Consider the following 12,932-nt stretch of genomic DNA (forward strand, 5'->3'; position numbering starts at 1 on the left):
ATTTAAACCTTTCTTTTTTTTTTTTTTTTGAGACTGTTGCCCAGGCTAGAGTGCAGTGGTATCATGATAGCACATTACAACTTTGTATTCCTGGACTCAAGTGATCGTCCTACCTCAACCTGAGTAGCTGAGACTAGAGGCATATGCCACCACACCTGGATAATTTTTCTATTTTTTGTAGAGATCGGAATTTTTTGCATTAATCAGGCTATAAATCTTATCTATAAGATTTGATTTGTTTAATATAAAAGTATTGAAGCTCTGACTCGAGGGGGAAGAGGGGGCATGGGCAATATACATAACCTTAACATTTGTACCCCTATAATATGCTGAAATAAAAATAAATAAATAAAATAAGAAATTTCCTTCCCCTTTGGGGAAGGAAATTAATCTGGTGGTATATACCTAAAACCTGATAAATGTTCAAACTCCTTGACCTGGTAAATCTACTCTAGAGAACCTAGCCTAAAATCCAGATGAACCTTACTGTTACATAGAATTACACTGAGGAATAATTCATGATAGTAAGACCGGAAATAACCTTAACATTTGGGGAATGTTTACACTGACAGAACCAATAAAATTCTCCTCTGATTTCATCTATAGATTCTAATCTTAGAAACTTCAACTCCTCTAGAGTTTTAATAAATATTCACTTCTATTTCCTCCAATCTTTTATAAAAAGTGGACTATTTGCCTTTATCTACTCAAATGCAAGCTGCGTCAGGGCAGGGTGTGTATCCATTTTGTTCCATGCTGTACACTCGGCCCCTACGACTGTCCCTAGAATACTGAACGTGCGTAACAGAGTTTTGCTGGATTTCACAATTTAATCATGTAGAATTTATGTTGCTGTAATGATGTGAGGTGATGATACCCATTGAGAGTTTTCAGACTGCTGCCACCTTGTCCTGTTCCCATTTATCTAATCAGCGTTCCTCTCCCTACTGCTTCCTGGCACCTCCTCTGTCATCTGTTAAATGCTCAGACAACAGGGCCTTAAATCTGGCTCACCCATTCTGCCCCTCAGATGGGTCTGTCAAATTCTGTGCCAAATTTGAAGCATTAGGTTTGTTCAAACACTGTGTAGACCTGGCCACTTCCCTACCCTTATCTTCCAGGCCCGACTGTTCTACCTTATCATTCAAGAAAAGCAACAGAAGTCAGTTTTTCCAGTTTTGAAACACCTACATTTTGACTGCAACAGTGACCATTTATATTTGGAGAAGAACCAACATATCGACAAATTCCACCTTCTTATCTAGGAAGGGATAGGGGAAGACTGTCCACGGTGCAGCTATCACCCCTAGCGGTCAGGGGTACGAGCTCTGGATGCAGACTGCCCGGGGTCCCAGCCCTGGGCTCAGGAGATGCCTGGCCTTCCTGTAGAACACGGTGGGCGTAGAACCCACCTTGTGGCATTACCACAAGGATTCGATAATTTCAAAGGTGTAAGACCTTAGAGCAGAACTGGTAATAGCAAGTGCTCGGTAAGTATTAGTTTCCATGATCATCTTTTCATGACATTTTTTTCTTAGAGGTAAGATTATTCTCAGATATCTATTTTGCTGTTCGGAGGGAGCTCGTGGCTTGGCCACTCTTTACATTGCCCTCCGACATGCCAGCCACCGCGCTGAGTGCTTTCCACTCACTGACTCATTCGACCCTTGGGTGACACAGAGGAGGCAGGTGGACTTCATGTTTGGGATATTAACCCTCCAGCACCTTCAGTCTCTGGCCTGCTTGCCTCTTCTCCAAGAGGGTCCCAGACCCTTCTTACTGGAGACAGTCTTGTAACCCTTGTCGTTGCTACATGGACCACACTGAAGACTGCTGAGAAGCAGGGCCGCCTGCCAGTCAGGACGAGAGCACACACTAGGTCAAGGGGACCCAGGCTCGAGCCCTGGCTCTAACAATTACTGGTCATGAGACTTTGGATACATTATTTAATATCTCTAAGCCTCAATTTCCTCTTCTGTAAATGAAGAAAATCATAGAGCTCTTAAATGTTAGTTAATAATAATATATTATTATTGTCAGAATGATATCTGCACATTCTACGCTGTGGCCCCAAGGCTAAACTGGATGAACTATACAGACTGGCTGGCTCTGGAAGAACAAGAGAAAGTAGCTCCTGCACTTACTGACCTGGCCCAGAAAAGATGGAAAGGCAGGAGGCTGGATCTGCACGTGCCTATGGCTTTTGGAAGTCGCAGCCACGAAAGGCAGTGGAGCTGCAAAATGAGGGCAATGCCAGGTCTCTGACTCTAATGTGTCCAAGAAAAGCTTTAACCAAAACACTACCATCTGATTTTAAATATTTACTGATTTTTTTCATTCTGAATGCATTTCTCCAAAACAATGGTTCTCATTCCTCCAAGCAATGGTTTGAAATGCAAATTCTCAAGTCCCATCACAGACCTACTGAATTAGAAAATGTGGGGGTGAGGCCCAGTAATCTGTTTTTGGTTTTATTTTATTTTATTGAGACAGAGTCTTCTTCTGCTGCCTGTGCTAGAGTGCTGTGGAGTCAGCCTAGCTCACAACAACCTCAAACTCCTGGGCTTAAGTGATCCTCCTGTCTCAGCCTCCCGAGTAGCTGGGATTACAAGCACCCACCACTACGTCTGGCTAATCTGGCTAATTTTTTCTATTTTTAGTAGAGATGGCTCTTGCTCAGGCTGGTCTTGAACTCCTGAGCTCAAGTGATCCTCCCACTTCGGCCTCTCAGAGTACAAGGATTACAGGCATGAGCCACCACACCCAGCCTCCAGTGATCTGTCTTAACAAGCTCTCCAGGTGACAGAAGGTCAAAAGAGTTGGAGAATTGCTTCTCCCAAACAGTACCCTACACAAATACAACCCAAAGACAGTTCCGTGTGTGTCCCCTCAGACCCTCACACCTGCAAGTACAAGGCAAACATACCCGAGGGACATGAAGTCAAAAGACTAAATGAGCCTGCTCTGCGGGAAGACGGATGGGAAATGATGAGCAGGTGGGAGCAGAGAGGAGAGTAGCCCTCCAGGCCAATGGTAGGAGAGGCCACGCATGTCAGTGGCTGACACCCACAGAGGAGAACAGCTGCCACATTTACCAGGTTCTCTGTCAGGTCTCCCTCGTGGGAGGACCGCACTGGTTATTAAGGTGGCTTGGCAAGCGACAGTCCATTTCCTCAACTCTGCTTTAGGAAGCAACCATACCTATAAGACCAAGGTTGAGGAGGGAAACTAAGGGAGTCAGTGAAGCATCCACCAGCCAGGACGTGTACAAACAGGAAACGTTTCAAGCTGCCTTTGTTGCCCACGTTCTCGAAGCAAGACTGTCTCCTTTATCAGCACTGCCTTTAGGATGGGGCACCAAAGGCTCCAGTCCTGACCTCATCCTGTCAAGGCTCAGCCACGCACCCAGCACCCCTGACCCAGGGGAGAAGAGTCTTCTAGGCCAAGGGGCATGCCCACTCACAAGCTGAGCACACCCCCATGCCCCCAAAACCCCCTCTAGACAAGGCTCCAGGTCCCTGGGGCCAACTGTCCAAATGCCTCATGCCTGCTTCCAGGCCCTTCCCCAGGGCCTGTAGGTACACACACAGGCCTAGCAGGTGGCCAAGAGGCACCCCTAGAAGAAAGGGTGAAGACACAGCTTAAACACACAAACCAGGAGTAGAGAGAGACTCGGGTGGGTGACAGGCATCTCCCAGTTTGGGTCTTATTTGTGTGAAAGCCTGTGTGTTCAAATACCTCCCGAGTTTACTCATCTGGACTGAAACTCTTCCAAGGCGGGCCAGGTAGGACAGGAGCAGCCCCAGACAGGAAGTGCCCCAACAGGGTCCTATTTGGGGTCAGAATGTCATGCCTGGAAAGAGAGGCAAGTTTCAGGAGCTCAAGTTTTGGCCATGTCAAAGGGAAAGAATGACTCTAAACTGTATTGGGAAATCAGTATTTAAAAAAAAAAAAAACACAACATGCCACTTAATAGCTTAAAAGTGCTTTGAGGTTCTGTGAAACTCATCACAATTGTACTGGTTTCTCTCCTGTGATTTTCTGTTGTTGTTAATGAGTAGCTCACAGTGACAAACTGCAAACTTTCTCAGGGAAACATAAAGAACAACTGAGGGCATTATGGCCACACCATTCCTTGGGAAAGAGGGAAACACCCACTCGGGATGGGCTTGGTGTGGCGCTGAGGGCTGCAAGAGGACCCAGAACCAGAACTCAGCAGGTCCCGTACCCATCTGGGGAAAAGGGAAGTGGCTCCGACAGCCTCGTAGGAACCATTCCACCTGGAGCTCTGCCTGGCACTTGGCATTCTGGAGTGTTCTGGGGCTTTGTGTACCCTGCCCCAGGGGGGGAGGTGAGTGGGGAAAGCCATAGCTCTACCCCCGCACACACACACCTGGACTCTCCATGCAGCGGTGGGGCAGCCTTCTCATTGCTCTGGCCTCAGTCTCCTCATGTGTCAAAGGTTGAATACTAATGTGTGACAATCCCACCAGGGTTATTCTATAACCCAATGAGATCCCGTGATACATGTGTGGGCCTATAAAAAGAGATCCTTTAGAAAAACAGAGTAAGTATCATGGCACTGCCAAAACCAGCAAGTCTCCCTGATCCTAGGTCACTGCTATCAAGTGCGAGGAGGAAACAAAAAGAAACACTAATGGAACCTTGGGTCAGGCAGGCGCACAAGTGCTCTGCACGTGTTCTCCTGTGCGACCCGCCAGTGGTCCCGCCCCACTCCACGACACCACACGCCTCCCAGCCTGGCGGACCCCGGCTGCCTCATGCCTTCTGTCATAGGCAGGCCAGTAAAAATCACCTTGTTCAAGTATCATTTTGATTATATCAATCCCCTTCTCCACACCATAAAACGTCTCTTGAATTGGAACCCCTTTTAAGCCCTTTAACAACTGATCCCAAACACTTACCATTCTCGTCCGCACGTCTATTTTGTGCTTACCACTCCAGCCAAGCAAAAATTACTTTGCAAATGAATTCTATTATGTACTCTGCTTATTCACCTTGTTAAGCCAACACAAGGGCTTTGTTTCTGTTGTCTCTTTATACGGGAATGCCTCATTTATCCGACATCCCTGGAAATAAGCTGCTCTGCAAAATGGATCTACGTAAGTTAATTTCCCTCTCTACCAGAAACTTAACCCTTTAAAGCAGCCCTAAATCCTTTCTGCAGTAAGTCATGATATAATCCAATGAAAGAGTTTCTTTATTTTAACCATGTACTAACGGGAACATTCCTGTGATACATTAGAGAACCTCCCAGTCTTGGTTAACAGAACACAAGGAACAAACGAACGTGGATTAATCTTTTCCTGACGGTGCAGGTCATACTTAATGAACATCAGTAATCACACAGTGCCGTAGCTGCGGAGGTAAGTGGTCCAGAGGACAAAGCTGACTGCACGTGTGCATTCTCCTCTGCATGCTCTTTCCCCCTGTCACGCGTCCTCTTGACATTTCCTTTTCTCCAGGAGTCCCTGCTACCAGCTTGGATTCTGGTGAGCGGAAGCCGTGACACAGAACTTGGGAGGGTATAACTTGCTGTCTTTCTACACAATTCCAAGAACGTACATGCTAGTTTTTGTCAGAGCCCTATAAATTCTTCACTAGACTAAAGAAAAGAACTTATTTCCACAACCAGCAACAGAGGTTTCCAAATTTCCTTATGTGTTCCAGGCACGAATAACGAATACATTAAAATTTGCTTCTTTAATGCCATGAAACTAGAGGCTCTATACTGTATAGATCAGCATGATGGATCACTCTTCTTAGGATAAACCCTTGGAAAAACCATTGTATACTGTGAATAATGATTCCATAAGTTGAATCAATCAGGGAATATTAGTATGGAGGAAAATGTTAAAAATATACAAACAAACCTTTATTTATCAGGATGCAAATCTGTAACTACGTGGAGCCAGAAGTGCTTTTTCATTCAATGTTATAAAAGGTTCTACAGTGATCTTTCACTGTGGATGAACAGAACCACCTGGGGGAAAATGCCCTTGTCTGATCATATATTAAATTGCATTCTTTTTGTAACAAAGGTTTTTATAAAGTCTACAGCATTGGCACATGCAGAAGAGTTGATCCATCTTAATTCTCCTTAAACACAGTGGCATTTAATTAATCAGAACCTCCTAAGGCAAAAGTAGTTAGGCAAGAATTGCTAAAGCAGACCACTTTCAGTAACACTACAGATCTGTTCAATGTTGTGTTCAGAAATAAGTGACTGTAAAACCACAAAATTATTTTGTAGTTTTAAAGGTTTGCTGATTTTTTTTTAATTGGCAATGATTTTACCAGCTTTCTTTCTAATGGCAAAGTCATCCATCAGAAAATACACAAGTTTTAATGATATTGTCCATTGAGGGGATGTCTTTTGCCTTTTCCATTGGCTTTAGACCAAAGAGAGGGAGGAATACCCTCTGAAAGCCTGACTTGTAACCACTCTCATAAACACGTGGCTCACTCACATCAGAGAACCCAGTAATACAGGTATGGCTTTAGCTGACTCAGAATCTATAAAGAATTTGACAAACTGTCCTTTCTAAACCTGGATGAAGTGATATTACACTGAATCATCAAGATTTTCCTGTGTGTTCTCTCTTCTTTCCAGTGTGGTTCAAGTTTTTTATACTTATGGCCTCTGCCTTCTATTTGTCAGATCTGCAGGAGATAAGTAAATAAGATTCTAAAGAGTTGGAAGTAGAGAGGTAAAATTCGAAGTGATGAATAGGCAAGCAGAAGGTGGCTTTGCTGGGGTGAGGAATGCCAGACATGAGTACAAGAGAAAGAAAGACTCGGGGCCAAGGTGAATGCACGCTAAACATGAGTCACCAGTCCAGGCTGCTATAAAGTAAGTTAGAACTTAGATATATTAAAAGGAACAGTCAATTCAACAAATATTTATGAAGCACCTACTAGGTTTAAGGAACTGCACAGCTACTGTGGGGGATACAAAGATGAATCAGATATGGCCCCTGCCCTCCAGGGGTTCGCAGTGATGCAAGAACCTCAAAGTCATTTTTCTTGTATATGGAGTACTAATGGGAACATTATTAAAGAGCTGCATTCAGTTTTGATCACCATCATTTTTTTTTTAATGGGGAGAAACTAGAGAGAGTTCAGAGGAGAGGGAGGAGATGCTTTCAGGAACACAAAAAGAGTCTCTTGTAAGGAAAAAGCCACAGAGACCCAGTTATTATCTCTAAGTATATGAAAGGTTTTAGAGAAAGGAACCGAGTACAAGAAAACAAATTTGAGTGACGGCAGGTGAGACTTCAGCCAGGCCCTAGGATTTCTTGACAATCAGGTTAATAGAATGCTGGAATTGGTCACTGAGGGAGTTCCTAGTGCCCTTTCCTGGAAAAAAAAAAATTTTTTTTAATGAAGTGACAATTTCAAGTCACAGATATTCACCTTCCTGAAGGCAGAGGGGTGAAGTATATCTCTGCCAAGGTCTTCCACTGTTCTGGGGCTCTGTGTTTCTGAGGGCTGGGCTAGGCTTTCTTCTTCCACAATTCTCTGAATGGTTTGCTCTGAGTAAGTCGCCACTACATGCTGCCGAGTGACTACCTGAACTACATCCACACCAACAAGTACCCCGCAACTGCCTGGAATACAAGATCTCAGCCAGGCAGTAAAACCAGGTATCAATTCTCCAACAGCCAGGTATGGAGGCAAGGGTCCATCCACAATAGAGCCTTGAACACTAAATACTAAAAACAAAAAGTCTCTGAGTGGCATGAGCAAATTAGAAACATATTTGCATTGGCAAGGATATAAAATTTAAGTAATGAAAGAGGAAGACAAAACCTTCTGCAAAGTAGAGATGGTAATACCTAAGGAATTTCTAAGAAAATCTGTAATGAGTATTTTCTACACTCAGAAACACTTTTTTGAGCCTAAATAAAAAAAATATTTCAAGATAAAATAGGGAAATGGGGTCTTCCCTTTATACCTTACGAAAATATAAGCATGTAAGAAGCAAGAACTGCCACATGGGAAAAAAAGAAGAAGAAGAAAAAACCATTCCATCTTGGGGCAGACCCATGGGCAAGTGAGTCCAAGTTCAAATGTTATGACTTTGACTTCCCACACCCCCTGAACTCCTCGAGGACAGGGACCCAGACTCTGTCATTTTTATAAACCCAGAGCCTGCCACAGGGCCTGGCACAAAGCAGACTTTACAAAAATGTTTGCTGAATGAATGCATTAAAGAGCTGCCCTCGTCTGTAAAATGGGGGACAAGTGAGTTCATGTGGGTAGAAGGTGCAGACGTGCACAGCACAAAGCAAATACGGTCTGAGTCGTAATTATCGTCATGACCCTCAAGCATCTCAGTTTCTTTTAGAGGAAAAATAAAGATCTTCCCGTACTCCAGGTTTTCAATCTTCTTTTTTTCCCCCAACAGGGGACTGCCATATGAAATGGAACTACTGCGAGTTTTGAGCCTTTCAAGTTCACACCCTATTAGTGGTTACATAAAGTCTGCTGGCATTATTCTGAATCCTGTCTTTGATACCAACCCAAAGTCCTTGAATTGTCATCATAAGACAACCAGAAAGCACTGGCAAATTATGGATTCAGAGAACAATAAAATTTGCTCGCCTATCACACCCTCCTTATCACCATTATGTGCCATACAAACCTCATAGGTGGTTCCCCAAGATGGGTCTCTATGGAAGGAAGAGAGAAATGAAGAAACATAAAACATGAAGAGTATGAGCAGATATAACTTGCAAATTTTCTTTTGCAGCAAAATGATGTTTCATGCACGATAAGGCAGACCCTGGCTTGTGGTTGGGCGGGAGCCTCCCCTCTGAGGAAGGCCTTGGTGAGCAACCTCTGGGCGCTCCCCCTGGCCAGCCCACTGCTTCCTTTGGGAATGGGTCTCGGTTAAGGGCAAAGGTTATCTTCCACATTTAGCGATACTTTTTCCAAGAGGCACAGCTGCAGCCCCTGAAACTCTGTCCTAGCAGTTTGTTTCCACATTTTTAAAGTGGCATAGAAAAAGGGCCACTATAGAAGAGAAACTCTCTACCTGAAACCAGCAGAAGCTCAGTGGCCACAAAGAATCTGGAAAGGTCACAGAGGGGGTTAAAAAAAAAGGTTCTTTCTTCTGTGACTATAGGGGGTTTATTGTGCTGGTGCCCAAACTGGAAAAGGAATAGCAGGAGATTAATAATTGAAATGTTGCTATTATTGGTTTTCTAAACTATTTGTGGGTTATTCTTTCCCTGGAGTCATCATGCCTGTAAGCAGCTCAGAAGAGAGAGGGCTTTAACACACACTGAGAAAGTGCCTACTACAGCCAGGGACTTTACATGTGCTAGTTTCTAATGGAGCTCTCAGACACTCCCACCAGGCTAAAAAGAAGCTCAGAGAAGTTAAGTCACATGCCCAAAGTCATAGGGCTAGATTCAAACTCAGGTTTCTCTGATTAGAGTATCATATCACACTGTCTAGAATAAAATTAAGGAGATTTGATTTACTGTAACTCAAATGTGGTGAGAAGGAAAACAATATTTATACCTACTCATCTTTAAAATATGAAACATAAACACAGGGAAAGATATTTTAGAACATGTGTCATTAAATTCTTTTAACAGATGACAATTCGGAATCTCATTTCTGGTAGGCATCTTGGTAGGCAGGTGTCTTCAGGTTCATCTGATGATGGGTTTCAGCACGGCAGCTTTTGGAATTCTGACTGTGAAGTGTTCCCCGGTATAAGCCAATTTCACATCTCAGGTAGAGTAAAACATAAATAACTTAGAATTTAGATTTGTCTAATTCAGAAACCACGGCAATGTAGACCTTTGTGGTTGGCCTTTGTACTGCATATTGAAAAAGCCTTGCTAAGCAAGTTGGAGTAAATACAATTGCAAGGCAAATGTTTAACCTTCTAAAAAAAAAAACTCTTTAAAAGAAGTTCAGTACCAAGCCACTGAAAGCTAACATGTTATTTATAAACCTATCCTTAAAGCAAGCCCTGGAAGACTGATTATACTTTGCCACCCATTAATTTGTATTATCAAATATATCTTGTTTTAAAAACAGTATTTCTGTGTAAACCTCTGGCAGTTCAGAATGATCCACTAATGCATTCAGGCCTTCACCCAGTCCACCCCATTAAAACCATTCATGAAAGGCCCCATGTGTCGTTATACTTCTCCTGAGAAGAATCATGTTCAATTTTTAGGAGCTCAAAACCCATGAGAAATCCCTCTTCTTAGAGAATTGCACGGGAAAAGCCCTGCTCATTTAGAAGGCTCACAGGGGGTCCATGTATGTGTTCTGCTTGAGACATGGTAAAAATCAAGTTCACTGAACCCAGCAGATGTCACCAAGGAGGGAAAAAGGAGGTCACTGGAGTCCCGGAACACTCCTGACAGTGAGAGAATGCAGGTCCTGGCAGTAGAATCCTTGATTCTGGAGGTCACCTGTCTGTTTTAGAGCATGCCCCCAACGGTCTCTTTCAGAAAGACTCAGGCCCAGGCTTTTGGCAGAGTGATGCTGGGCCGGGTGAGGCTAGGTGAGGAGGAAGACTAGGAAAAGAATTTTAAAGATGCACAGAGAAACTCCCACACAATAAACCAGTACAAAGACAGGAATAATTAAGAGGGTACACCGACAAGATTGAGGGAAACCCGGGGTTGAAAGAAGTGATCACATAGGTCACCCAGGACAGGAAAGGAAGGCTGGCAAATAGAAACAGTGAGCTCACGAGACCTTTGAGATCCGTGATTATTCTTAAACCATAAGACCTTATGCACCTGCAGTCCTTTATCTGGTGTAATGCACTGCATGAACAATGTAGTAAGCACAGGAGTGCCAAGTCTTAGCCTCGGGGGCATGGCCTACATTCCATACGGATTTAGAATGAAAGGAACAGGAGGAGAACAGCACAGTTCCCAAAATGGCTTTCCACAAAGTTGACAAAATACATCCCAACTCACATACCCAGCCCCTAGTAACAGGGAAACCAGCCGTTTACTATAGTTCTGAATTCAATGCCAAGTTCCTTCTCTAATGCTCACCGGGAGTATCCAGCAGAGGGAGTCTCAAGGAGGTACTTAATAAAGAGAAAATTGTTTCATTTTAACACTCTAGACAGTGGGAGCATTGACTGCAGCCCCCTCCCATAGACACAGACGAACAATGAATGCCCAACATGGGTTCTCCTGCATGTTCACATATCCACCGGCATGTTCTATTCTGCCCGGTGGAGTGACCAGAAATTTCGTTTTGTTTTGTCGAATGGTTAAATGGACCTTGTGTTCTTCAGAATCAAAGAGGAAAGCCCCTAGAATAACATCTCTCTGTTGCCTTCTAAACAGCCCCTTTGTTTCTAAGAGAGTCTGAAAAAAAAAAAAATATTTACAGTCCATAGGTTATTTACAGCCTCGTTATCCAGGGCCTGACTGGTAACTTTATTCCATCCAGAAACCTAATTCATTTGGAGCCCTGGAACTAATAACAGATTTTCTTTTCAGATAAGTTTTTTTTTTTTTTTAATCAGCCTCTCATAACAGAGATAAAACTATTAATGCGTTCCCTGTCTCCCTGGCCACAACTGTTCTCGGGGTCTAAAGAAGGCTTGCAATCTCCTCTCGGCGCCCCTCCTCTCTGCTCACACAGACCCTCTGCCCTCTCCTTTGCCATTTCATCCACAGAATAGCTGAACAAAACCGAAAGAAAGCCAGATGGACCTACGCTGAAAGTATGCAAAGGCTGCTATTTCAAATGATTTCACGAGAGAGACATTTTCACGACGAAATGACTGAAAAATCAGGCACACTTGGGTTCAAAATCCCTCCTACTACAAGCACACAAAAACACATCGAAGTGTAAAAACTTAGTTGATTCTGGTTTGATTTCTGGCTGGAAGCTGACAGAACTGACTGAAGAGAAACGAAACGGAGTGTGCAAGGCAGACGTAGTGCTCTTGCCTTCCGTTCTTTTCTTTCTTCCTAAAGACAAATCGGAAAAATAACCCAACGTCAGGTGAAGGTGTGCGATACAGGTTGACCCAGACTGACCCAGAAAAGAAAACGTCCTCGCCGCACCCCCCACCCCCGCCCCGACTCGAAAACCCCAAACTACATGTCCCCTTGCGCACGCGAATGCGGGGAGGTTTTAGCCCATTTCATTGTTCTGCCTGGGTCTGAAATGGACTTTGCATCTCTGCCCCCTCTCGCCGCCTCGCCCCTACGTTCCGACTCCACAGCCCCCCAAGACTGGAGGCTCGCGAAGAATAAAGGAGCGAGGGGTGGGAGTGGAGAGGGGTGGGAAGGGGCGCCGTGAGGACGGAGAAGTGGAAGGCAGACAGCCCTAAGGTGAGGGGGGCATGGAAGCCCAACCGCAGCACCTTCATCTATCACAATAAATGAAAAGCACAGTCACGGATCTGCCTGCGCCAGGCGCCCCCTCTTTCCTCCGGGCAGCAGCCCACCCTCGCACACACCCCTCCTCGCCCCCGCCCGGCCTCGTCTCCCCGCCCTGCACGCAGGATCCGCTCGATGCCGGATCCCGGTCGTCCCCGCGCAGGGGAGGGTCCGGGGGTCGGGGGCCCTCGCGCCGGGCGGGGCGCGGAGCCGGCGAGGGGCCGCGGGCAGAACAAAGCTGCGGGCGGGCGGGCGCGGGGCCGGGCGCCCTTACCTTCGTACACGGGGGCCATCGGGGCCGGGGTGTCCGCGGTTCATGGCAACGGAGCAGGGAACGCGGCGCGCGAGCTCGGCCCCCCCAGCCTCAGTCGGAATCTGCCATCTTGAGCCTGTGTCTCCGCCGCCGGCGCCGCCGAGGCCGCCAGCGCCCGCATCACCGCCTCACTTGGCCGGCGCCGGGGGAGGGGGCCGGGCGCGCCGCCGCCGCCGCGGCCCGGGCCCTGCGCGGGGGCTCGGGGCCGCCGG

General features: G+C 45.5%; 1 protein-coding gene across 6 annotated transcripts in view; it reads right to left on the minus strand.

Moving 5' to 3' along the window:
* The window catches only part of HIPK2 (homeodomain interacting protein kinase 2), a 191,796-nt gene extending 178,941 nt beyond the window's left edge, over positions 1 to 12,855 (minus strand). For 4 of the 6 annotated variants that reach the window (XM_076006654.1, XM_076006653.1, XM_012767994.2 and 1 more), the window contains exon 1: positions 12,682 to 12,854. In XM_076006654.1, the coding sequence (XP_075862769.1) occupies positions 12,682 to 12,700 (19 nt within the window). In that variant the 5' untranslated portion in view covers positions 12,701 to 12,854. Of the gene's footprint in view, positions 1 to 12,681 lie in introns of all 6 variants that reach the window. The other 2 variants (XM_076006652.1, XM_076006651.1) reach the window with 1 other exon arrangement.
* Between the last annotated feature and the right edge of the window lie 77 nt (positions 12,856 to 12,932).

The sequence above is a fragment of the Microcebus murinus genome, chromosome 9 (assembly GCF_040939455.1).
Source record: "Microcebus murinus isolate Inina chromosome 9, M.murinus_Inina_mat1.0, whole genome shotgun sequence".
NCBI lineage: Eukaryota > Metazoa > Chordata > Mammalia > Primates > Cheirogaleidae > Microcebus > Microcebus murinus.